General features: G+C 46.3%; 1 protein-coding gene and 1 non-coding gene across 2 annotated transcripts in view; both read right to left on the bottom strand.

Moving 5' to 3' along the window:
• Nucleotides 1-25,405, bottom strand: part of SRCAP (Snf2 related CREBBP activator protein) — a 34,357-nt gene extending 8,952 nt beyond the window's left edge. Inside the window, exons 1-26 of the mRNA XM_070779251.1 lie at nucleotides 25,324-25,405; nucleotides 21,603-21,774; nucleotides 19,871-19,944; nucleotides 19,053-19,315; nucleotides 17,522-17,773; nucleotides 15,767-15,952; nucleotides 15,398-15,538; nucleotides 14,404-14,626; nucleotides 14,011-14,288; nucleotides 13,292-13,382; nucleotides 13,062-13,151; nucleotides 12,387-12,575; nucleotides 11,968-12,296; nucleotides 11,687-11,864; nucleotides 10,679-10,815; nucleotides 10,290-10,459; nucleotides 9,834-10,026; nucleotides 8,183-8,319; nucleotides 7,908-8,094; nucleotides 6,730-6,899; nucleotides 6,094-6,359; nucleotides 5,592-5,879; nucleotides 4,884-5,048; nucleotides 4,418-4,603; nucleotides 3,934-4,200; nucleotides 2,093-3,600 (exon numbers count right to left, since the gene is read on the bottom strand). Of these exons, the coding sequence (XP_070635352.1) occupies nucleotides 2,093-3,600; nucleotides 3,934-4,200; nucleotides 4,418-4,603; nucleotides 4,884-5,048; nucleotides 5,592-5,879; nucleotides 6,094-6,359; nucleotides 6,730-6,899; nucleotides 7,908-8,094; nucleotides 8,183-8,319; nucleotides 9,834-10,026; nucleotides 10,290-10,459; nucleotides 10,679-10,815; nucleotides 11,687-11,864; nucleotides 11,968-12,296; nucleotides 12,387-12,575; nucleotides 13,062-13,151; nucleotides 13,292-13,382; nucleotides 14,011-14,288; nucleotides 14,404-14,626; nucleotides 15,398-15,538; nucleotides 15,767-15,952; nucleotides 17,522-17,773; nucleotides 19,053-19,315; nucleotides 19,871-19,944; nucleotides 21,603-21,774; nucleotides 25,324-25,405 (6,222 nt within the window). The remainder of the gene's footprint in view (nucleotides 1-2,092; nucleotides 3,601-3,933; nucleotides 4,201-4,417; nucleotides 4,604-4,883; nucleotides 5,049-5,591; nucleotides 5,880-6,093; nucleotides 6,360-6,729; nucleotides 6,900-7,907; nucleotides 8,095-8,182; nucleotides 8,320-9,833; nucleotides 10,027-10,289; nucleotides 10,460-10,678; nucleotides 10,816-11,686; nucleotides 11,865-11,967; nucleotides 12,297-12,386; nucleotides 12,576-13,061; nucleotides 13,152-13,291; nucleotides 13,383-14,010; nucleotides 14,289-14,403; nucleotides 14,627-15,397; nucleotides 15,539-15,766; nucleotides 15,953-17,521; nucleotides 17,774-19,052; nucleotides 19,316-19,870; nucleotides 19,945-21,602; nucleotides 21,775-25,323) is intronic.
• Nucleotides 13,469-13,599, bottom strand: LOC139179811 (small nucleolar RNA SNORA30/SNORA37 family). The gene has a single exon (XR_011564173.1). It is a non-coding gene; the product is annotated as a small nucleolar RNA SNORA30/SNORA37 family (small nucleolar RNA).
• Nucleotides 25,406-25,886: the final 481 nt, after the last annotated feature.

The following is a 25,886-nucleotide window of genomic DNA, read 5'->3' as shown; positions in this document are numbered from 1 at the left end:
GCAGTGTCCCAAATTTCCCTTCCTGACTGCTATCTTAAGCTTGACCTCTTGGCTTTTGGTGGTCTAAGTGAGGAAGGAAAGCATCTTAGAGGGAAAAATCATTAAGGCCAGCTCTCAACAGTAGTAGCAAAGGAAACAATATTTGCAAATCATCTATCTGAAAAAGGATTTGTATCCAGAATACATAAAGAAATCTTACATATCAGCAATAGAAAGAAACAAAATAACCCCATTAAAAAAGGGAAAGGATCTGAATAGACATTTCTTCAAAGAAGAATATACAAATGGCTAACAACCTCTGAAAAGATGCTCAACATCATTAATGATCAGGGAAATGAAAATCAAAACCACAAGGCACCACTTCAAACCCACTAGGATGGATATAATCAAAAAGACAGACAACAAGTTTTTGGCAAAGATGTAGAGAATCTCAAACCCCCATAAGCGCTAGGGAATTTAAAATGGTACAGCCACTTTGGAAAACAAATTTGTCAATTCTTCAGTCAAACACAGTTACCATACCCCAGCAATTCCACTTCTAAAGTTACATCCAATATAAATGAAAACACATGAAAAGATACAAAATCTTATACATGAATGTTCATAGCAGCATTATTCATAACAGCCAAAAAGAAGAAACAAACCAAATGTCCCCCAATCAACTGATCAACAGATATATAAAATATGGTATACCCATACAATGGAATATTATTCAACAATTATTTTTAAAATGAAGTACTGTTGTATACACACATATAACTCAGTTATAGCATAACATGGATGAACCTCAAAAACATTAAAATAAGTGAAAGAAGCCAGTCACAAAAGACTATATATGACTCAATAAGTAGGACATTAAGTAGGCTAGTGGTTATTTAGAGTTAGGAGAAAAGGAAAGTATTAAGGACGATGGCTAAGTGTGGGGTTTTCTTTACAGAACATGCAAATGGTTCTTAAGTTGGCCATGGTCACAGTTGCATAACTCTGTGAATATACTAGAAGTCAATAAATTGTATGGTTTAAATAGGAGAACTGTATGGTATGTGATTTATATCTCAAACTTCTTTAAAAAAGTGTCAAGAAGCTGCTACCTATTAATACTTGCAGAGCAATGAAAGTAAAACACAGATTATGGGGTTGTACCCTTGGGCTAAGATCTAGGCTTTCCTCTCTGATTCCAAAAAGCCAGACCAACCTGGCAGCATTAGAGGAAGACCAAAGGTGGAGTCAGTGGCACTGATGGAGGGTGGGGGACTGGGGCTGAGGCAAAGAATAATAGATAATAGAGCATAATAATAGAGCAGCAGCTCTATTATCAGCGGGAGAAAAATACAAGAGGACCTGGAAAGACTCCCTAGATCTTTCTCCTTATTAGGTCATGGGTTACTTACTCTGTGTTGCAACTCGAACTCAACCAAACATACATAGAACTATATACGTGACAGAAAAAAAATGGCTACCAGAAAGCTCATAAAGGGACAGAAAAAAGTTATTTTTATTGCCCACTTAATCACCATGAAGGTAAAACACTACAGCAAGGCTCATGATCTTTAGGGAACTGTATTCCATGGTGTCCTTTATCCCTTATAAGTTCAAATATCGATGGTGATCAACTGAGAAAAATCTTCCTGTCTCTGAGACTGCCTCTTGTGTAGAAGAGAAAGCAGTAGAGTCAGCACATTTGTATTCTCACAAGTTGTGTAAATTTTAAAACATCATTTAATGAGCTAGTTTCATCTGTAAAATGGGGCAATTATATGTCAACACTAACTCAAGAGTAAACAAGAACCAGAGACCAAATGTAACAAAAAAGCCTTGAACACATCAGTGATTAATAGTTTTAAAAGCACATTATGTCCTCAACTATTCCTCTGTGAAAAGTAGGACCTGAATTATTATTCCCATTTTACAGATAAGAGTAAAGGCCCAGGGGAGGGCTCTGTCCAGTGGCATTCAAGTATTAGGTCCAAAAAAAACAGGCTTTGTAATTTACCAAGATAAAAGTGACATTATTTTGTTCCATCCACTCTATAGCAATACTCCAAAAGAATTCAGTTTCCTGTCCCCTCTCCTTTGAGACAGTAAAACTTACCAGATAGAAAGGGGAACGAGGTGGTGGTGGGGGCTGGCGTCGAGGTCGGGGACCACTGAACGAGGTAGCAGTGGAGGGAGGGCTGGGGGGACCAGAGCGTAATGTCAGTGTTTCGGGCTCATCCTTGGAAACAGGTAGCCGGGATACCATGGTGACAGGCAAGGGAGCGGCGCCAGATGACGAAACCACAAGGGAAGATGCCTGGGAAGCTGGGCTCTGTGTTGAGGCTGGGGCCAATGCCAGAGTCTGAGCTGCTGCTGGGCCCAAGGTGGGCACCGGAACTTGGGCAGGGCTCAAAGTCAGTGTCTGCACTGAAGCTGGGGCCAGGAGCGAAGCAGATGATGATACTGGAGCCAAAGTCAGCGTGTGAGCTGGGGCTGGGCCCATCGGAGAAACTGGAGCCAGAGTGGGTGCTGGAGCCAAAGACAGCGTCTGAGATGGACCCAATGGTGGTCCTGGTGCCAAAGACAGTGTTTGGGCTGGAGCTGGTACTAGGGATGATGCTGGAGTCAATGACAACGTCTGAGCTGAAAAGGGACTTTGAGGGTTCCCAGTTCCCAAAGAGAGTGTCTGAGATGGAGACGAGCCGCCAAGAGTGGATGCTAAAGCGGGGGGTAAAGCCAGTGTCTGCGTAGAAGCTGGACTCGGAAGAGGTGATGGAACTGGGGCTGGTACCATAGTTTGAGCTGATGATGGAGCCAACGCAGCAGCTGGGGCTGGCCCCAATGAGGAGGCTGAGGCTAAAGGCGTTCCTGGAGTAGACGATGAAGCCAGAACTGGAACCGAAGTCTGCGATGAAGCCAGGACAGAAGTAGGACCTGGTGATGGAGCCAGGACTGGAAGAGGAGCCAGAGGAGGAGCTGGAGAAGGAGCCAGGATTGCTGTCTGTGGAGCCACCATGGGAGCCAGAGAGGTGGCCAGAGCCTGAGATGCAGTAGGTGCTGGAGCCAAAAGGGAAGCCTGAGCTGGAGCTGGATTTGGTGTTGCCGGAAAAGGATTGGCCAGAGCAGAAGCCGGCACCAGGACGGGTGAACATGCTGGGGCCACGGCTGAGTTCAACCCTGGAACATGCGAAGAGGCCGGAGCCAACAATAGAGGGTGACCAGGTGCCTGAGATGGGGACAGGGATGGAGTTGAGGCCAAACCTAGAGTCAAGGCTGACGCTGATGGAGAAGCCCCAACTGGTGCCAAAGAAGGAGGTCCAGGGGCTGCTGAGACAACCGGTGCCAGTGTTGGAGTCACATTAGTCAAAAGAGTTGGGCCCGAAGCCGAAACAGGCAAGGGGGCTGAGATGGGAATGGTGAGTGGAGCTGAGGCTGGGGAAGGAAGAGTTGTGGAGACAGAGATGGGAAGTGAAGACGACACCGGAACTGAGACTGTAGAAGACACAGGACTAGCAAGGGGAGAGGAGTTGGGAACTGGCACTGGAGAAGAGGCTGGTCCAGGGAGTGAGGATGGCACAGGGAGAGGAGAAGAGATGGTCAAGGGAGCAGCTCCGGGTGCTGAAGCTGTGGAGACAGAGGATAAGTTAGCCCCCCCATTCTTTTCTTGGTCCTTCTATTACCCTGTCCCACCCATTCCCCTACCCTCAAGGTTCACCTTTTCCCAGAAGACCTTCACTCCCACACCATGATCTCAAAGATTCAAGGAATCGAACAATTTAACATTTCTTTTCCTTCCAGATTCTAACCAATGTATCTTAGAATCAGACAAGGGCTCAGCGGGGGCCACTGCAAACCAGTATACTGATAATGAAAGCATCTACTGTGACTTGGATACCCTCTGGGCCACCCTATCTCCATTCCCAGCAAAAATTTCTGGCATCAGCCACCTTGACTCACCACTGACTTCAGGCGAAGGACTGTGGACCAGCTTGAGAAGTGGCCTCACGAGAGTGGATGTGGGTATGGGAGCCCGGGCAGTACCCAGACTAGGTGTGGGTAGACGGCCAGGGGGCAGTGTGGGGCGTGGAGTCAACACAGCTGGAAGCCCAGAGCTTGGAGGTCGGGGTGCTGGGGCCAACGGAGGAACAGGAGTCAGTCCATCCCGAGGGGCCTGTCTCACTACAATCTTCACCACGCCTGTATTATTCACCATGGTTGGTGGCACTGCAAGAGGAAGCTACATTGAGGGGAAGGTAGAAAAGAAACAAGAAACCCAAAGGATGGAAGAAGTCCAAGGGCAGGAGAGGGTAGCAGACAGATATCAGAGTTACTGGCGAGGGACAACAACACTGGGGAAGGCTAGACAGACAGTAGCCCAGGGCATGCCTGGAAGGACCAAGGCCAGCAAGGGCTAAGTAAGTAGGAAGGCCAGAAGCCTCACCCTGGTTAGCAGCAAGCGGAAGGCTGAGGCCAGTGGGGGCAGGGGTGGTGCTGGGGGTCGAAGAAGGCAGCACAGAGACAGGGGTGGGGCCAGGGGTCGGGGCCACGGCCTGGATGAGGGCCACATGGGCAGGCTGGCTGATGAGGTGGTGCTGCCCCCCTGCTGACACCAGGTGCACCACATTCCCTGGGTTAAGGGAAGAGAGAGAGAGAGAAAGAAGCAGCTATCAGCCGGAGGAGGGCAGAGGCAGGGGCAAGAGAAGAGAGAAAGAACAGAAAGGGAGTAACTTCTCCAGAATAACCTCATACCTATCTTGATCTAAAGAACCCTTCAACCATTCCCCTTGGCCACACCCACCAAAAGCTAGGGGGAAAAAACATAAAGGCTGACATCTGGAAAGAGCCACAAAAACAAAGGGACAAAGAAGAGGAAGAAAAAGGCAGGACAGGGGGTGGGTTTTACCTACTTTGCAGCGGGCGGGGCTGCCCCACAGCAAGCTGGCGCACCTGGGCACCAGTCAAAGTCAGCTTGTTGCCCTGGATTTGGAAGGTGAGAGGTTTGCTTCCCCCTGTACTAGCCACTGGACGTTGTGTTAGTGAGGCCAACTGCCCGATGCTGACCACTTCACCTGCTACAAATAAAGAAGAGGCTTAATGTACGTGGGGCTCACTCTGCTCAATGTCATTTCACACACCTCCATGAGGTGCAAGTCTCCAGTTTCTCCAACCCATCCCCCACTCAATATACCATGTTCTAAGAACCTCAGCCTCCACCTACAGCCCTGAGCTTTTGACATGCTACTCCTTCCAATCCTGCTTGTTTAATCTGAAATCTCCTTTACATCCTCTAACAGCCTTCCACCATCCTGAGCTCATCACTCACACACACACACCTGCCCACTGTGCTGCCCTTTTACCCCAAATAATTATCTACTATTAGACTGATCACTATTTACTCATCTTTGGGTCACCTCCCCAACTAGAGACTGTGAACTACTTCAGGGCTCTTACTTGATTATGAATTATCAGTGCCTGGCAAGATACCTAATATATGTTAGCTACCTAGAATCTGACACACGCCTGGCCCCCAGCTTTTCTTCTCTTGCTCCATGGCACACAGACAGGCCTTCCTGCCAGCTCAAGTCCTTTACCCTCACAGAGCCCTGGGGACTTACAGGGCAGGCGAGCTTGCATGTCGGGAGACAGGATGAGGCGCTGTGGCGCAGAAGCAGGAGCTGGCACTGCCGTAGTGGGAGCAGTGACCGTGCTGGTGGAGGTGGTGGTGGCAGCAGCATTCGGGAAGGCATAGCCTGGGGGCACTGTAAGCGGCTTCAACAGGTTGGAGGAGCCTGGTGGTGGGGCAGGGCTCAGGCGAACAGGGGCAGGTGGGGCTGGCTTCAAGGACAGGGTTGGTGTGGGAGGCCGTGAGGTCCCACTTAAGACCCCCAGAGGGGATGGTAACACTGTAAACACAAAGCAAATGCCTGTCAGATATAACTTGACCAATTAAGCTTTAGCCTGCTCCTAGAAGCCTCCATACATAATCCTTCGTAGCCCATCAAACACCACACCCCTCTCTCCAACCCAGCTCCTCAAACACTAAATTTCATTACTTCTCCCCCAATCCGAACAATCTGCCTGAAGTACCCCCAGCATCCTGGCTCCCTTGCAACTCACCCTGGGGGAGAGGCCCACTGTTTGGCTGCAGTGGGGGCAAAAGAACAGGGCCAGGAGGCCGGGATGCTGGAATAAGTGGGGGCCCGGAAGGCGAGGCTGACACCATCAGTGGTGCTGGCAGCACTGGGGGCGTTGGGCCAGGGGTGGGCTGGGCTGAGAGTTCAGGGCCTGGAGGGGGTCGGACTGGGACAGGGCCCAGCGGGGTCCGTGGACTGTTCACAACCACCACTGTCCGGCCTTCTTGCTTGGGCACTGGCTGCAGCATCCTATGAGGAAAAAACAAGGGGATGGGTAGGGGAGGAGGGAGAGTAAGGAATAGGAAAAAAAATAAATAAGGAAGATGAGGCAGAGAAATCGGCAGATTATAAAAGCAAAAAAGGGAAAGGTAAGACCCAAAGGAGAAAAAGAGAAAGAAATCCGATAAACAAAAGGCACCAAGCAGAGGGAGGGGGGGGAAACGATCAGTGACAAACACAAGGGCCTCTCCCAGGACCATCTTCTAGTTATTCTCTCCCCCATTTTTCATCCACCCATATAAACAGTCGAGCCTAGCCTCCAACTTTCCACCCCAACCCACCCAGCCAGCTGTAGCTACTTTTTTTTAGGAACCCATCCCTTATTCTTCAGCCTTAGTACCTGTTGACTTTCATCTTGACTGGCTTGGGCCGGGGTGGGGGGTCAGGAGCAGTAGCCACTTCTAGAAGAACCCGACGGGAAAGGCGGTATTGGGGTAGAAATGTGTCAGCCTCATATCTAGAGACACGACCCTCCAGGCCAATGAGGTCAAACCGACCCATGTCTATCCGCTGACATAAGAAGGAATACAAAAACACAGTGTCAAAGGATCAAAGATTTGGAAACTTGGCAACTACTTCTTGGATAACATACCAGACAGCAAAAGCAAAGACCTGATAAACTGGACTGCACCAAAGGACACTATTAACAGAGTGAAATGGCAAGCTATAGAATGGGACCAAAATTACAGTATTTGCAAATCATGTGTCTGATAAGAGCCTAACATCCAGAACACACAAAGTCCTACAACACAACAAAATAACAACGTGCATAAATGTGAACATACACATATACACAAAAACATGTACAAAAGAATATTAGCCAACTTTAAAAAGGAAGGAAATTCTAACACATGCTTGAAAACATTCTACTAAGTGAAATATGCCAGCAACAAAAAGACAAATACTTTATGATTCCACGAAACATGAAATACTAGAATAGTAAATTTATAGAGACAGAAAGTAGAATGGTGACTGCCAGGTGCTGGGACTAGAGGAAGAATGAGGAGTTATAATTTAATGAATATGGAGTTTCAGTTTAGGAAGATGAAGACAGTTCTGAAGATGGATGATAGCGATGGCTATATAACTCTATGAATGTATTAATGAAATTGTACCATATGCTTAGAAAAGGTTAAAATGGCAAAACTTTTTATGTGTGTTCTACTGTAATGAAAACAAAATTTTTGGGGGGAAGTGGCCAAAAAGAGGGAAGGAGCATGAAAACAAAGTAATATTTAAGTATTAATTATTATGCAAAGTACTTCTAAAAAATACTAACACAATTCTCTCACACATACTGCAGAATAGGCCTTACAACCCCTATTTTGAAGGGCAAGCAAACTCAGGGTTACAAGTTAATAGTTACCTTGCCCAAAGTGACACCGTTATTAGAAAACAATTAAGCTGGAACAGTGCTGAGGTGACAGGGGAAGTAAGGATGCTAAAGGTCAGACTCCAGCCTAAAGAAAAGAGGTGCAGGGTTGGGTTAGGGCGATAATCTTGGGGACAACTGCTCACCTGGAGAGGGTGCACATCAGTGGCCCTTAGCACCAGAGAGGCGGTGCTGAAACAGATGCCTGGAGTGATGAAGGGGGAGGTAACAGGTCGAGGATCAAATAGGTTTGGATGATTGCAGACTTTTCGCAGCTGCATCAGAATGTTGATGACGCTCATGAAGTGGCCTGTGGCTAGCGTCTCCTTAGTTCTGAGAGAAAGGAGAAATAAACAGGGCACCTTAGCAGTCACTCCTGCTCCAGTCTGGGGTCCCAGGCCCACCCTCAGTCCTGCCTTACGTGGTCTGGGCCATGAAGTCATCATAAAGACAGCGCTGGCGCTTGGAGAGCCGGCAGCGGATAACATGCTCATACTTTTTAGGCATCTGCTTCTCAACATCTACCTTAACTCGGCGCAGCAAAAAAGGCCGCAAAACCTAAAAGTAAATAAGCAGGAGGCTGACAGGAGAAGAGCGGGCACTGTGTCCCAGCTGAACCCTCTCCCTGGGTCTTGGCCTGATGACCAGCAAGAGCCCTGGCTTAGCCCGTTAGTAAACACCCATGCAGCCATGCAGCAAGCAGGAACCAACCACACAAAGATGAGTCAGATGTAAGCCCTCCTCTCAAGGAATTTACTATAATGAAAGAAACAAACATAAAGATGATAATCACAACACACGTGACAAACGAAGCACCGAGGACAGAGCAACTAACTACACAGAAGGGATGAGTCAAACTACGTTCCTAAAGGAGTAACTGTAAATTCATAAGATTATGAAAGTAAATTCAGCCGAGAAGCTGAGAATAAATGTGACACTGACAGAAGCACAGAAAACAAAAGGCAAATCTGAGATCTCAGGAGGTAAAATCTGACTAGGATTTAGTCATCAAGTTGACATGGAAGAAGTTCAGAGAGAGATGAAAAGAAGTGAAGAGTGATAGTGTCACTAAACCTAGTGTGGTAACCATTTCATGATGTATATATGTCAAATCATTACGTTGTACAGCTTAAGCTTATACAGTGCTGTATATCAATTATAATTCAAAACAGGAATAATTTTTGAAATATTGCAAGATTTTAAAAAGGAGGAGGTATAGTTTAGGAAAAACTTAATGGTTTTTTGTTTGATTTACCAAAATAATGACATGACTGACCAAAATGGAATAGAAATAACAGGCTATAAAGCTTAAGATATTTGGCTTATAACAGAGTGAGTTCAAGAGGAACTTTCAGGCAGGGTGGCAAGAGCTACCCAGGCGAGGGGCAGGGTGGTGAGCCCTGGGGGCCAAAGAGAAAGGGAAATCCCTCTTGCACTCCAAAAATATCAGACTAATGGCACCAAGCTGAGATGGAAACATTTATTGTTTTCTGTACAAAAATGTCCATGAGACGGGGATCATCAAAGGGGTTGGGGGCAGATAACAAAAATACAAATTTTAAAAAAGAGGAACTTTCAATTAAAAATGTCATTAGAAATTTAAATATAGGTTGAGTGGTCTAGACAGTCAAGGAATTATGAGTATGCAAAGGAGATAGGTAAATTGAGAGACAAAAAAAAAGTATGAAGATCAGAATGCTGAGAAATGTTATTTAAAAGCTGGACATTGGACAAAGGGAGAAGAGCCAGAAAAGACCAAAAAGGAAAAAGGGAACACAACAAAAATATGAAGTTGTGGTAAGTCATGTAAAGAGAAATCCAAGCCAGAAACTGTTCAGCATTACTCTACTCAAGGAATAAAAAGAGAAATGCTACCATTAAAAAAAAAAAAAAGCAGAATGATGGCTAAGATGAAGTCACTCAATCTGGCCATGGGTTAGACACTGGAACACTGCAGCCTGACAACTGAGTATATTCAGCCCAGTACTGCCTTCCCTCTCCCTAAGGGTTTTCTGGCTGTGAACTTTAGTTCGTTATTCCCCATGCCCTCAACAAACTGGTATAGACCCTACCTTGTGAAGACGCTTGACTAGACCTTCATTGTATTCTTGGCTACCCTCAATCATGCCAGTTAGGGGGTTAGAGAACCATTCTTTGAACTCGCGATGAGACTGGAAGACATGGGGCATCAAAAAGTGCATCAAGGACCACAGTTCCATGAGGCTGTTTTGCAAGGGTGTTCCTGTCAGGAGCAGGCGTCTCTGGCTGCAAAGAGGAAAATGGAATGAGAAGGAGGGTGGTCAGCAAAACATCCTCCAAGTGTCCACCTTCCAAGCATCCCACCCTTCAGGACTGCTGCTGAAGTCTGCTGCTGCTGCTAAGTCGCTTCAGTCACGTCTGACTCTGTGCGACCCCATAAATGGCAGCCCACCAGGCTCCCCCGTCCCTGGGATTCTCTAGGCAAGAACACTGGAGTGGGTTCAGGACAAGTTTACTCTCCCACAAATCCTGGACATCTCCATCTTCACCTGTTGAAGTTGAGCAGTGACTGCCAGCGCTGTGACTTGAAGTTCTTGATGTTCTGAGCCTCATCCAATATAAGATAGCGCCAGTTCTTGCGGCGGAAGGCCTGGTGGTCCTGCAGCACCAGCTTGTAGGATGTGATACACACATGGAAGGCATTGGGCTTGGTCCAGCCCTGCAGTACCAAGAGAAAGTAGCAGAAAGTAGGGTGAAAAGAACGAACAAAAAGAAGACATCCTAAGGTCTTCAAGGGACAGCAATCAGGTTAGGAGAAAAGTCCCAGGAGCAGAATAGGGCAACAGAAAAGGAAGGAAAAGAAATTCATTGGAGGAAAGGACCTAAAAGTATAGGAGGCATCAACAGTGGATGGGAGTGATCACATGGGGGAGCAAACCTGCCGCTTGAGCTTCCTCTCTTTCTGGGCTCCATAGTAAGTAAGGATTTTAAAGCTGGGGCACCAACGTTTCAGCTCCATCTCCCAGTTCAACATCACGCTGGTGGGGACAATGATCAAATGGGGACCCCAGTTACCTGTTTAGCAAAAGAATTAAAAGATGTACAGCACAGTGACTGCAGTTAATAATACTGTACTGCCAAGAGACTAGATCTTAAAAGTGCTCATCACAAGAAAAACCAAAATGTTTTATAACTATGTATGATGATGGGTGTTAACTAGTCTTACTATAATTGTCATTTTACACTGTATACACATATTGAATCATTATGTTGCACACCTGAAACTAATATAATGTTATGTTAATTACACCTCATTAAAAAATAAAGATGTGAAGAAATTCGGGGCAAAGGAATTTTTTAAATGATGAAAGATGGTTAAGAAATACAAACTTTGGAGCTCTGGTTCTCACATATAAACTGTGAACATTCTGTCCCAGTGTCCCTTCCTAAGAATCACAGCACCATAATATAAATAAACCCAACTCACAAAACAGAAACAGACTCAGACACAAAAAACAAAATTATGGTTACCAAAAGGGAAAGAGGAGGAGGGATAAATTAAGAATATGGGATTAACAGATATGCACTACTACAAGTAAAACATATTAAAAGGATTTACTATATAGCATAGGGAATTACATTCAATGTCTTACAATAACCCAAAAGGAAAAGCATCTGAAAAACAATTATGTATATATGTATAACCAAATCACTGTGCTATACATCTGAAACTAATGCAAAATTGTAAATCAACTAAATCAAAATTGAAGGAGAAAATAAAAAAGAATCCCAGTGCCCACACTGACCTCTCTATACAATTACTGATTAGATTCAATAAAGCTACTTAGCAGCAAGAGGGTTTCATGGTGCTGCAGCTGAAGTCATTAAACAAGCTTCTCAGGAAACTGGCCAGGAAGACCCAAGGAGAAGGGCCCTGCCTAATTACCTTTCTCACAGGCCAAGTGGGCAAGCAGGGAAATGGTCTGGATGGTCTTGCCTAACCCCATCTCATCAGCAAGAATGCCATTAAGCTTCTTCTCATACATAGTAACCAGCCAGTCCAGCCCAATGTGTTGGTACTCTCGGAGCTGGCCCCGCAGGAGCAAGGGGATGGGTGTCTTCACCTGGTAGGGAGGAAGAGAGGTATCTCAACGGAACTGAAGCATCTGTCACTGAGAAACAAGAAAGTGAAGATTTGAGAAAGCAGAAGCTTGGGCCTGGATATACCTGGGTAGTGGCCAAGGTATAACCCTTGGGCTGGAGACTTTCAGCTGCTGCGGCGATGTCAGTAATTTCTTTCTTAGGGCCTCGAGTGGTGGTGGGCCCTGGGGTGGGAGGTCCACTGCCCCCATCTGCCTCACTCTGCTCTTCATCCCGGGCAAGCAAGTACTCCACCCCAAAGTCATCATCTTCCTCCTCTTCCTCATCTGCTTGGCTCTGTGATTGGGACTCCTCAGATTCCTCAGACTCGGATTCCTCTGATTCCGAGCTCTCACTTGTTTCTTCCTCTTCCGAATGTTCCTCATCCTCATCCTCACTCTGTTCCTCAGCAGAGTCTAAAGCACAAGACCAAGGCTTAGTGTTCATCATAGCTGCTCCTCCAGTACCTGCCCTTCCCAGCTCGTCCCTCATGACCACACATTCACCTGATTGACTGCTACTATCCTCCTGAGGAGCCTCTTCAGCTTCTGTGGCCCCCTCTGGTTCACAGTCAGAGCTGTTAGCCTCAACTTCATCCTCATCTTCCTCTTCACTACTCCCAGAACCTGGGGCAGAGGCATCAGACGCATAGGCTCCTGCATACCGCTGCAGTAACTCCTCCATAGACAGCTCACCTGAAAGAGAAGTGAATGGTAAGCCTTTAGGTGCTTCATGGGGAAAAACAGGAGGTCTGAGTGGCGCTAGTTCATTTTACCTAAGGCTCTGCAGACACTGCTAGGCCCAGGTCAGAGGGGAGGCAAAGAGTTTACTTTCAGCACCAGCTACTTTCAGCTAAGCCCCTTAACACGGGCCAGAACCATGGATGGCACTGCCTTCATTGGCAAGGATGGTATCAATCTAATGAATCTCCCCTTTAAGGTTCAGGTTAAACAAGGCCACTATCATATTCCCACAGTTCTTCCCTTCACTTGCTCTCACATCACTATGTTCAAATTTCCACCATAACCAGTCATAATTTTCTATTTATAGCTATTCACTTATAAATCTGTCATTAGATCTGGAGTTCCTCCAGGAGGGATAAAGTGTCTTATTCATCTCTTTATCTCTGGCATTCTGCACAGAAAGACCAAGTGGATACTCAGTAAAACATCTGGTGTCACCTTCTCGAGCCAACTCGCTCAGCTCCATGGCATGATCCACCTCCCCTTCCAACTGCTCTTCAGCTGCTATGGTATCCTCTTCATCCTCCGCTAGGCAAGAGAATGAAACAAGACCAAGTGGGACAGAAGTTCAGGTCATACAGTCCAAGTAGAAGAGGTGAAAAAGCCTGAAACGTCAGGTTCAGATGATTCAAGGGGTAAGAAGCAACAGGACTGAGAACAGGTCTGACCTTCATCCTCATTGGCAGTAAACTCTTCATCATCCTCATCTGGATGCCAAGGCTGTTTGTTGCGCTGTGTGACTGAGGGTGGGGGTTTTACCTGAATGGCAGAGGATAAGAAAGGAGAAAGCCTATGGTTAGAGCAGCAAGGGAAAGACCCAACACTGAGTAAGATGTCAGAATACTCTCTGTCCCATCGATTGACAGTTGCCACTGACACAGTCCCAGGGCAAAGATATCAGCAAGGGTTTTCAATTTTAGCACCAGCTACCAAATCCTGGCCCCACGATCTGGGGGAGGACCTGTGAAAGTGCTAGAAAAGAAATACAGCCCCCAACAACAACCCCGTGCACTCAGACACATGGAAAAACAGAGCTTAGGTCCAGAAGAGACTTCAAGGTTACCATCCCAGGTCCAAACCAGCAAATGAGTATTAGCGACATTTCATAGAAGTGACAAGGGCCAAGGTATGTTATTTTTTCAAGGTCACACAGCAATCCAAAGAGTGCAGTATATTCTTCCACACATCAGAAATATGCCCATCTCAGGCTGTAACTTGCCCAAACCCAGATTCTTTCCCATCCATCCTCAAATGAGAGCGCAATTGCTCAGACCAGGGAGAACTCCTGAAAACCACAATGAACCTTACAGACCAGAAGAACTCAGTCCTTTTGAGGCTCTCCCTCTGCGCCTACTCTGAATCCACCTTCTATCCCCTTCTGCCATACCTTCAACACCTGAGAGGGTTCTTCTTCACCCCCTTCTTCAGGACCATCTCGGGTGTCACTCTCATGAGATGAGGGAGTTCCTGAGGGGCTGGAAGGCCCTCCTAGCAGCTGAGGGGGGAGGGAACGGAGCAGCTCTTCCAGTGGCAGTTCACCCTCACGACGAAGTAGCTCAATCTCACGCCTCTGGGTCTCTGCATCATTGCCTTCCTGCTGTTCCTCAACCTCAATCGTCTCCTCATCATCCTCTTCCTCCTCCTCTTGGGGTTGGAAGTCCCCATCTATAGCAGGAGAACAAGGTCACAAAGTCCACGGGGCCCTGCAAGCCACAGGGTGGGTTTTCAGCTCTGGAAAGGGTACATGAGGAAGAGTAACAGAGCTAAAGAGGACACACACCTTCATCATCCATCCGGGAACCTGGGGGTGGAGGACTAGAGGCAGCTGAGGAAGAGCCAAGGCAAGGGGAAGAACCAGCCTTGCTGGAGGCTAGCGGCTGGTTGAGGCTCTGCGACAGAAGGTCTGAGTACTTCTCAGTTTGCCCCACGATGAAGTCCAGGTGCAGGTCCAGGGCTTTTTTCCTCTTTTCCTCAAGCCGGGACTGTTGCTTGAATTGTACCACCTGCCACAAACAGGAAATGGAGGGATCACCAAAATAACCTTTTACTCTGTACTATTACTCAACATTTAGAGAAGCCTCCTGTATGCTAGGCCCGGGCTTTTCAGGAGGGAAGAGCTAAACGACCTTAAGGATGCTTCCAAGGAAAGCAGAAAGGAAGTACAGGAGAGAGAAGAGCTACTTTACTCTCAGGCAATGGGGAAAGATTTACAAATGTATCCGGAGCTGAATCATAAACATTAAGTAGGTGTTCCCTGAGTGAAAATGAGGAGAAAGGCATTCCTAGCAGCAGAAAAAGCATGTGTAAATGGCCATAGATATACAAAACAATGTTTGAAGTGGAAAGGAAAGGAACTGGAAAGATACAAAAATGAAACTATAGACAGAAGCCAGATAATACTTAAGAAACAATTACAACTTAATGTTGATATATGGGAGCAATTCAATTAATGAGAACTTAAATGTTACTTAAGCAGTTAAACGGCACAGGCAGGTTTTAGAAAAAGCATGCTGAATGCCCTGCAAAGGACAGATGGCCTAGAGAAGTCAAAAAGTCCTACTAACAATCACCAAAGGCAGGGCCCGTATTTTTCCACTGTAATTCTCTCATAGCACTCAATGCTTGAAAGGTCCAACACACAACAGAAATGTCATTAGCATTGCAGGAAATCATATTTATTTACTCTCTCAAGGAGAATTTCTGATCATTCCTGTTACCATGCTACCCACCCATTAAACCCAAAGCATTTCCCTTTCCCAGTCTCTGCTGCCTACCTTCTCCACATTGCTCCAAAACTGCCTAACATCCTTGGCCATGGCAGAGGCGATTCGGCGCAGTTTGGCCTGCTCCTCCCTCCGGGCCCGTTCCTCTTTCTGCCGCTGCTCCTCGTGGTGCCGGATCACCATTCGCACCACCTGTGAAAATGAAGTGAAAACACTCCAAGGCCAGACCCTTGGGCTCTCCCCAAGTCAAGAGCAAAGAGAAAAATCAAAGCCAAGAATCCAGTGGAGTCATAGCTTGCCTCTTGAGACTAGAGGCATTTGTAAGCACCCTACACTATTATGTTTGGTTCCCTTCCAACCATCAAGGAAAAGCAACCCTGAAACAAAAATGGAAGGGAGTAGGCCCAGTTGAAGACATACCTTACGGGCAACACCCCGTTTCCAACGGCGCTCCTGAGCAAAGTCAGCAGAGAGCCACTGCATCTCCTCACACAAATAGTCCCAGTGGCCCTTGGGGCGGGGAGGTTCAGGCACTTTAGGGAGCCTCTTCAGTGACCAGAAACCCTCCTTCCGCAGCTCAGCAATTCGAGTCTCAATCTCAGCCTCCTAACAAGGGAGAGTTAGATCAATTAAGTTACTGGACATATACTTCATCTCATGACCGTGGCTGAATCCTTGGGCTATGACTACATATAGGCACTGACTGGACTGAGTATTATATGCTTGCCTTAAGTCAACATTATCAATACCAGCTCCAAGAGTTGATGTTATATGCTCTTCAGGTAACTAAAAAAACTTTCAGAAAGATGAAGTGATTTACTTGAGACTACACAGGAAGTGATAAGGACTGAGAATTAAAAATAGGTCCAACGACTCCAAACACCAGATTTCATGCTCTTTCCGTTAATTCACACTTTATGAATATAGGCAAGACTTGAGAAAACAAAACCCCAGGGGAGCTTCACAGAGAACTGGGGACAGCAAACTCTAGCTACAAGGGATTTCCATGGCTGGCAAATTCTTACACAAGAGTAACCATACTTATAAATAGATACTAAAAGTCCAATTGATGTAATTCTGTTTTTTAAAAACATTTTATTTTGTAGAGATTACTGCAAAATTATACACAAAAAAGATTAACAGTGATTAGTGTAACAAAATTATGATACTTTCTACATTGATTATATCTCCTAAGAAAAATGAAAGCACTTGAAATTTTTATTTAATAGAAGTGAGTTAGGACAACTGCCCTCATTATTTTTGTCCTCTCCTGACAAAAGTTAAAGCAAAGGGACTAACAGCCATTGATGAGACAGGGAATTAAATGGCCTGATGGTCACCAAAGAAATACCAAGAAAGACGTGGATATTAGACTAACAGCTCTTAAAGCTGAGCATGCATCAGAATCATCTGTACTGCTTTTAAGAGTACTGGACCCCATGCCTAGAGTTTTAAATGGGTAGGAAGAAAAGAGGTGTGAAGAATTTGCATTTCTAGTAAGTTCCCAGGTAATAAGGCTGATATTGCTGGCCTAAAGATCATATTTACCTCTGCTAAGTATAACAGAGACTACAGGAGACAAACATAAAGTGGAAACTAGTAAATTTTAGAAACCAACTGAATTTTTTTTTAGCTTACAAAGCACTTTCATGTCTATTTTTTCCTTTAACTTAACTCCTTTTTTTAAAATTAAAAAAAAAAAAATTTTATTACTTTTATTTACTTGGCTGTACTGGGTCTCAGTTAACACATGCAGGATCTTTAGTTATGGTATGTGGGACCTAGTTCCCTGAGCAGGGATCAAACTTGGCCCCCCACACTGGGAGTGTGGAGTCTTTTTTTTTTTTTTTTTTCATTTGGCTATGCAGCATATGGGAACTAAGTTCCCTGACCAAGGATCACCCCCTGCACTGGAAGCTTGGAGTCTTAACCACTGGACCACCAGGGAAGTGCCAACTTAAACTTTTAAGTAGCCCATTAACTATTACACCATCCTTATTTTACAGAAAAGAAAAAGAGGCTCAGAGTTCAAGCAACTTGCTCAAAATCATGTAAGTCAAAGCAGAGCATATATTCTAAATCAAAGACAAGGAAAGAAGTGTTAGGTACTCATGGGACACAGGAATTCCGGGAAGAAGACGCCCAAGAAGCTTCACGGGCCTTTCCAATACGTACATGCTTGGCCTGCTCTGCAATTTCAGCATGGCTCTTCTCCCACTTTGGGCCCCTGTTAGCCAGGTCAGTAGGCTGGGGTAAGCTAAGCCCCTCCAAGGGCACTGTGGCACCATCTGGGGGCCCTGGAGGTCCATCCAAAGAGGAATCTTGAGCTATATGCTGGGGGGAGATGCCGCCTGCCCCACTAGAGGCTGGGGAACTGGATGAGGCAGGGGACACAGGATTGCTGCCTGTCATGCCGTCCGACACCATCTAGAAAAGACAGAAGTGAGAGATAAAATGAATGCCCTAAGGGGTTTTTAGTACATTACTTCATTCTATCTTCCCATGAAAAAACTCTGGAGTAGGGCATCAACCTCATTTTTATAAACACAGCATTTGGGATAGTTTTAATAAGGTATTCAAAATGGTAAGGCAAAGTTTCCAGTAAACACTTATCATGCAAGAGGAATTATAGCCTGACATTTACATAATTCCCCAATTCAAAAATACTAAGATAGCACATGACTTCAAATCTTAATGATTTTTTCAGAACCTCCATGCTACTGCTGCTGCTAAGTCGCTTCAGTCGTATCCGACTCTGTGCGACCCCATAGACGGCAGCCCACCAGGCTCCCCCATCCCTGGGATTCTCCAGGCAAGAACACTGGAGTGGGTTGCCGCTCAAATAAACAACTCCCTATTTTTCCCTCCATTTCACAGCAAGTATGGCAGATTCATCAATGCAAATAAATCTGAGCTACCACCAAATTTAAAAGGCGACAAAAAAGCCCCAAATCACCCAAACCTCTGTATGTTCATCACTAGTCTTGTTAAAGTTTCCTTTACTGGAGAGGTGGGAGAGGAAAAGGAGGGTTGGTCACTGTTCTCAAACATCTACCTATTACAAGGTACTGCACAAACTATAGTAAGTAGAGAACAAAGTCCGACTTAATTGCGGGTAGTGAGGGAACTCATGAAATTCTAGCACACAAGCTTCACAGTATGCCATTCAAATTCCTACCTCGACTGAATTATGAAAGACATTATGTCACAGAATTTCCCAGGCAAATTACAAATATCAAACCCATAACCATCAAAAGTCTACTGTATAGAAACCTAGGTCTGTCCAGTTTTAAAAGTCATGATTTTTTTCCCCAATCTCCAACATTCCCTCAATATAAGAAGAAAATCAATATACCCCATCTATAAAGCTTACCTCCTTTCAGTTCCAAAAGCAACTGAGCTATTCTCAAAGCATACAGTCTTGAAAGCATTTTGTCACAAAACTCATTTCCAACCTGGCCTAATTCAAACTTTTGAAGATAATAAGGAGTTTCCATGCTCTTAGAGATCAACGTAACACTAATGTAAAGTAGAATATGTGTATCCAACAGGCTTGACAGCCCACCTGAGTATCAAAAACTCTCCAAACTCAGCTACCTAGCTAGCTAGGATCACGGAAACATGGCTAAAACCTGCCACATTCCTTCTGCCTCAAAGCCAGCAGCCCAAAGCAGCAGCAGAGAAGGAATCTACCCCACTTTCGAACCTGTGTTTGCAAGATTGGGAGCTGAGGGTGAGCAGGGGAGGGGCAGCTCTGCATGGTCCCACTCCCAGGCTCCTCTTTGGATGCCTGAAGAACGACTGGGTCGTTGTCACCACTGCTGCTGGCCGAGGGGCTGGCGTCCGGCTGCAGGGCATGCTGGGAACTGGCCTCATTCTGGGCCACCGGCCACCGGGACCCGCCTTCCAGGGCCCGGGGCCCACTAGGGCGTCCCAGCCTCCGCTCAGGTCCACCGGCCTCTGCAGCACCTAAAGTAGGGTAAAAACAGTAGAAAGTGATTTAGAAAGATTAAAGAACCTTTTTAAAACCCAAGAATAACACTAACAAATAAAGATAACTGAACAGTGATTACAGCTTAAGTTTCTTGAGCACCTATTATGTGTCAAATTCTTAGTACTTACTTGATGTGTTCTATAATTCTCACATCTTCCTTATAAACCAGATACTTTTCAAGCCATGATAAATGTTTATTTAGTTCCTTCTACATGCTGAAAAAAAGAACTATGCAGAAAAGATGGCTGACCTACATGGAGCTTACATTCTAGTATTTCTTTTATAAGTTAGGAAATCAGAAGGCAAACAGACCAAATAACTTGCACAAGGTGACACAGTAAAGAAGTAGGAGGAGGAGAACAGACTAAGACAGTCTGATGTCAAAACCAAAGAATGTGCTACTCTCCCTGGTGGAGGCAGGCTGTGATTCAGATCTCTATCCATAGACCCAGTACTGTGTTGCACCACAATCACTATCTTAAACATCTCTCCATTAGCATCAGTATATGAAGCAGTATTTGAGTCCTCACCTGTGTGAGCTGAGACCACACCCCCTGTGAAAGTCTGCACTTCCACGGTGCCGCCGTACTGAGGGGAATCACGCCTGAAACAGGGAGGAAAACAGCAGTGAGGAACTAATTCACATCTACCAACACCCATAAAAGCCTTCTTTACACCAACTTTTGAAGTTTTTTTTAATAAACCCAAGTCAGTTCAAAGGCTGAAGAGAATTACAATAGAAAAAGATCACATTTCCAAAAATTAAAAACAAACCATGTGCTGTGAAAACAGAATTTCCTAGGGATATGAGATTCTGGCTGGGGAGGAGAAGCTGGCAAGTGAAGCCTCGACAACAAGTTTAAAAAGCTGAAGGGTAAAAGGCTCCAACCGCTGAAATTAACAAAGCCAAAAAAGCTGTCACATCCAGAAGCTGAAAAGGTGCTGGCTGCCTGGCAGCCTGCTCTCCTTTCCAGTGAGGGCTGAACACAGGAGAATCCACCCTTCCTCAGGGGAGCACTTCGACTCCTACACCTGCCCCATAAGACACTTCCTCAAACACCAGAACTAGAGCTACCTTAGAGTAGCACTCAGAGGTGAGGAAGGCCTAAAAGCAAAGAACCATACTCCGGAAATAGGTAGGGTAAACCCACAAAAGGCCCGGAAGTGTTTCCCCAGTGTTTAAGGAAATTCCTTAACCACGGCGCAGCCTTTGATTCACTCCCTGTTCCACAAGTCACTGGAATCGCGCTAACAACCAGAATCAAGAAGTGTGAACTCTCGACCCCCGGCTTCATTACCGTCTCCCAAAGCGTCCCAACAGCCTGACCCAGCGTGACCCCTGACCTCTGCCCCAACTTGCCACTAGCCCTAAGATGGCCCCGCCCCCTCCTAGACTCCCACCCCACCCAACGTGAGCGACTGGGGGAGGGGCCCGCGCGTGCGCGCCTGGAGGCGGAGAGAGCCGGCTGCGCGCACCGCCCGGGGGCTCCCGCCAGAACCCAAACCCACGCACACAAGGGTCGCAAGGCTAGGCAGTCTTTCATCCCTGCCGGTCAGGGAGCAACCCCCCACCACCACCAGACCGCGAAAGGCTGAGATAAGGGAGAGCTAGTGCCGCCAGGTCCCAGCTCCTGACTGGATATGGTGGGCGCGCGCCCCGACTACTCGCCCCACGCCCCCCTTCCTCTTCCCGCGCGCCCCTGAGAGGGGGCTGGGGTTGGTGGGCGGGCAGGAGCGCACCTGGGTCCGTCCTCTCAGGGCTCGCTCGCTCGCTCAGGTACGCGTGCGCAGACCGGCGGGAGGGGAGAGGAGACGCGCCCGGGCCCAGCGCCGGCCAGCCTGGCCCCCCTGAGCCTGTCTCTATGGGCGCGCGCCGACAGCCTCGCGCACCGGCCCCGGGGCCCCGGCCGAAGGTGCGCGCGCAGCATCCCGGGAAGGTGGGAGGGAAGGCGGTGGCGGAAAGATGCGCGCGCAATCACCCGTCAGGGGAGGGGGGAAACTGTGAGGCGTCCGCCATCTTGTCTCCCTCTCCTTACCTGCGTCCTCGGGGGCGTGCGCACCACCCCCCCTCCCGCCGAGGAGGGGGGAGGGCCCCCTCTTGGCCGCCGCCTTCGCGGCCTTTAAATTCCCCTGGGGCCCGCGGCTACTACCACCGCCTTGCTTCCACTGCTTCCTCTCGCGGCACAGTGATGCAGGCGGGCGGTGGGAAAAGTGGAAGACGCTACTCGCAGCGAACCGCCGCCGCCGCTTCCGAGGCCTCACCAAAATGGCCGCCGCCGTCTCGGCCGCCACCACCAACACCACCGCCACCACCACAGCTCACTATCGCTACCGCCGGCGCGGCCCGTCTTCTCGCGAGAAACAGTAACTGGAGGTTGGGGGAGCGAGGAAGCTCGCGTGCTAGCGTAGGGCGCTGCCCGAAGCGCAAGGCCGGCTGGGAGATGTAGTCCGCGCAGAGACAGCGCTTGCCCGCTACGAAGCGTTTTTATCCACTACGGAACCTGCCGCTGGAGCTGCATTGCGGCTGCCAACTCGGTTGAGTCCGCCCCACTTTAATAGATCACCCAGAGTGCTAAAGCAATTTCTCAGGTACTTTTAGCTAGTTAGCCGTGGAGCATGGGTCTCTGGATTCATATGGCAGTCCACTTATGTAGACCTGCTTCATCTTACACAAGGGTTGTTGTTTAGTCTCTTAAGTTGTGACCGACTCAGTACCACCCCATGGACTGCAGGTCGCCCAGTTTCCTCGCCCTTCGCTATTTCCCAGAGTTTGCTCAGACTCATGTTCATTGAGTCAGTGATGTTAATCAACCATCTCATCCTCTGTCTTCCCCCTTATCCCCCTTCCCTCAATCTTTCCCAGCATCAGGGTCTTTTCTAATGAGTTGGCTCTTGGCATCAGGTGGCCAAAGTATTGGAGCTTCAGCATCAGTTCTTCTAATGAACATTCAGTATTGATTTCCTTTAGAATTGACTGGTTTTATATCCTTGCAGTCCTAGGGACTCTCAAGAGTCTTCTCCGGCACCACAATTCAAAAGTATCAATTCTTCGGCGCTCAGCCTTCTTTATGACAGTATTCCCAATAACTCCTAAGCATTTATACTGTTTGCCAACTTTCTAGGTTAAATACCCTCTTTGAGAATCTGATATCCTCACCAGATTCATAGCCAACCAGCCTAAGTCACAAGGATACACTCACAAAATTTACCACCTAAAGCCTACCCTAGGAGCCAGGTTAGAAATCCAGGGTAAAGCTCTCATTCAACTTCTCTTCATTCACTCAGTTTAGCTCTTCCCCATTCTACTCGAAGAGTTGATGATTCTCTCTGTGTAAATGATTTAAAGTACTGTTTTTCTTACAGTAAAGACGATGAGTTGAAAACAAAAACCTAGAAGGGCCAAGAAGGTAATGTAAAAGCAAAGAGCAAATGAGGAATGCCAGGAACAGGAGACCATATGCTCTGTCCAAAAGTAATAACCACTGTTCAAACCACTGTTGCTGTGGTCGCCCTACAGGAATGTAGGCCAAAATACATCAGATTCAGGCTGTCAGTGTGCTACCTCTGTTCTTTGCTGGAGCCTTAGGGCACACAGAAGCGTACAGGATGGATCGATTGAAAATGTAGATAAATGCCCATCTATTTAGACCCAGTTCAAAGTGTTTTTTTCTCAGCCAAGATTACATATTCTCTGAGACACCATCATAGAACTGCACTGAGCTTCCAAGAGTCTCAGATTTCTTACCCTTGCCATATAATTTTTTTTAATCCGTTTTCAAGACTTTTCCTTCAGAATTTAGCTCAAAGGCCACAACCCCCAGGTGATCTCTCTTGACCACCCTCAGGCTGGTTTTATACCCCTCCTGGTTCCCACAGCCTCCTGGGCTTCTTAAAACACTGATTAAATTGTATCTGGATTCACAGTCTATGCTCCCCACCCCCAAAACTGTTGTTAACCCCTTGAAGGTAGGGCCCCAGTGTATACATGACAATTCTCAATGCCCATCTCAGAAAGATCATTCAGGAAATGTGTTAGTAATCACACCTTATTTTAAAATTAAAAAAACCTAATAGTGGTTATGTGAGCTCTAGTCTAAAATTTGTCTTCCATTTCCATGACTGTAACTGTGGTCCAGCCACCATCATCTCTTGGCTTGGATTATTCCTGACTGGGCCTCCCAGTTCCACTCCTGTTTTCCTTTACTCTGTTCTCCGCACAGCAACCAGAGTGACCTTTTCATATGTATCAGATCATGATGCTCTCACACTTAAAATCCCCAAACGGCATCTTAATCCTCTTACATGAAAATTATGTATCATGGCTTAACATTCCCATAGGACAGACATTATGTGGAGTTGAAGAATAAATACATGTGATTCAGATTATATAAAGTTTAAGAGCAGCAAAAATTAACAAAAATCAGAACAATAACCAGTGGGGGAGAAGGGTTTTAACTGGAAAGATGCACAAAGGGGACATTAGAAATGTGTCAGAGTTTGGTAAACTATGGCCCAAAGAACAGGTCCTGCACACCACCTGTTTTTTGTACAGCTGACAAGCTAAGTGTTTTCTTAAATATTTTTATTTTTGTCTGCACTGGGTCTCCATTGCTGTGAAGGCTTTCTCTAGTTGTGGCGAGCAGGGGCTACTTTTCATTGCACTTTGTGGGCTTCTTATTGTGGAGGCTTCTCTGGTTGCAGAGCACGGGCTCTAGGTTCTTGGGCTTCAGTAGTTGCTCAGTAGTTGTGGCTCCCAGGCCCTAGAGCACAGGCCCGGTAGTTGTGGTGCATAGGCTTAGTTGCTCCACAGCGTATGGGATCTCTCTGGACCAGGGATTGAACCCATGTTCCCTGCATTGGCAGATGGATTTTTAACTACCAGACCACGAGGGAAGTCCTAGGAAAGGCTTTTATATTTTCAAATGGTTGAAGAAAAAAGAAGGAAAATATTTTGTGATATGTTAAAATTACATGTAATTCAAATTTCAGTGTCTGTAACTAAGATTTGTGGGAATCAGACCATGCCTGTTCATTACATAGCAACTAGGGCTGCCTTCCTGTAATAGTGGAGCTAAGCAGTTGCACCAGAGACCATAGGCCTCCAAAGCCTAAACTATTTTCTGTCTGGCACCTTACCAAAAATGTTTGCTGACTCCTGTTTTATATCTCGATCTAGATAAGTTCACATCCATGAGTGAATACAGATGTAAACCTTCACTGAAATGTCCATGTAAAAATTGTATACTTGCAACTAAACCCGTGCACCACAACTATTGAGCCAGTGCTCTAGACCCCATGAACCACAGCTACTGAGACAGTTCTCTAGAGCCCATGAACCACAGCTACTGAAGCCCAAAGTAACAAGAGAAACCACACAATGAGAAGCCTGAGCACCACCGCTAGAGAGTAGCCCCCTTCCTGGAGAGAGCTCTCACGCAGCAGCGAAGACCCAGCACAGCCAAAAATAAATAAATCTTAAAAGATGTATCTAAAAAAAAAAAAAAATTGTAGGACTTCCCTGGTGGTTCAGTGGTAAAGAATCCACCTGCCAGCGCAGGAGACATGGGTTAAATCGCTGATCCAGGAAGATCCCACATACCGTGGAGCAACAAAGTCCAAGGGCCACAAGTATTGAGCCTGTGCTCTAGATCCTGGGCGCCACAATTCTGAATGCACATGCCTGAGAGCCACTGCACTGAGAAGCCTGTACACCACAACTACAGAGTATCCCCCACTCACCACAACTAGAGAAAAGCCTGCATAGCAAGGAAGACCCAGCACAGCCAAAAATAAAATTATTTTAAAAATTGTACATTGTATATATCTCACAACATGTATTTTTTACTTTCTTTTTCAATAAAGTAACCCTACAGGATATGATCCCTTCTATTTTTTTTTAACCTCATATACCTCTCCTTCACTGTACTATAGCCACCATGCTCTTCTCCAAAACATCCATCACTTCTGTTTTCAGAGCCTTCACCTCCGTTGTTCCCTCTGTCTAAAACCTTTTCTCGGAATTCCGTGACGATCCACCGGTTAAAACGCAGTGCTTTCACTGCCATGGGTGCAAGTTCAATCCCTAGTCGGGGAACCAATATCCCACAAACCATGTGGCTCAACCAAAAAGTAATGATGATAATAATAATAAAGGTAAATAAAAATTTAGACATCTTTCTCATGGCCAGCTCTCCCTTTTCATGAAGGCCTTAGTCCAAATGTTGCCTCCTTAGAGAAATTCCCTGAAATTAAGTAGGTTTTTCACTGCCAGTCACTCTTTATCACATGCCTTTTTCACAAGCCTTACCTGAAATTATTAATGTGTTTGTATGCTTGTGTATTGTCTGCCCTGTTCCCACTTAAAGATGAACTCCTTGAGAGCAGGGACGTTGTCACAGGGTTCATAGTCTCTAGATAATTAATCTGAAAAATATTTCAAACAACCCTGTGATGAAGAGGTTTTTGTTCTGTTAGACAAATGAGATTTTGGTTGAATAAAAAGTAAATGTTTCAAGACTTAATATTGTCAAGATGTCAGTTCTGCCC

Source organism: Bos indicus, chromosome 25 (assembly GCF_029378745.1).
Source record: "Bos indicus isolate NIAB-ARS_2022 breed Sahiwal x Tharparkar chromosome 25, NIAB-ARS_B.indTharparkar_mat_pri_1.0, whole genome shotgun sequence".
Classification (NCBI taxonomy): domain Eukaryota; kingdom Metazoa; phylum Chordata; class Mammalia; order Artiodactyla; family Bovidae; genus Bos; species Bos indicus.
The sequence above is the reverse complement of the archived record's forward strand: the minus strand, read 5'-3'. Positions and strand labels throughout refer to the sequence as shown.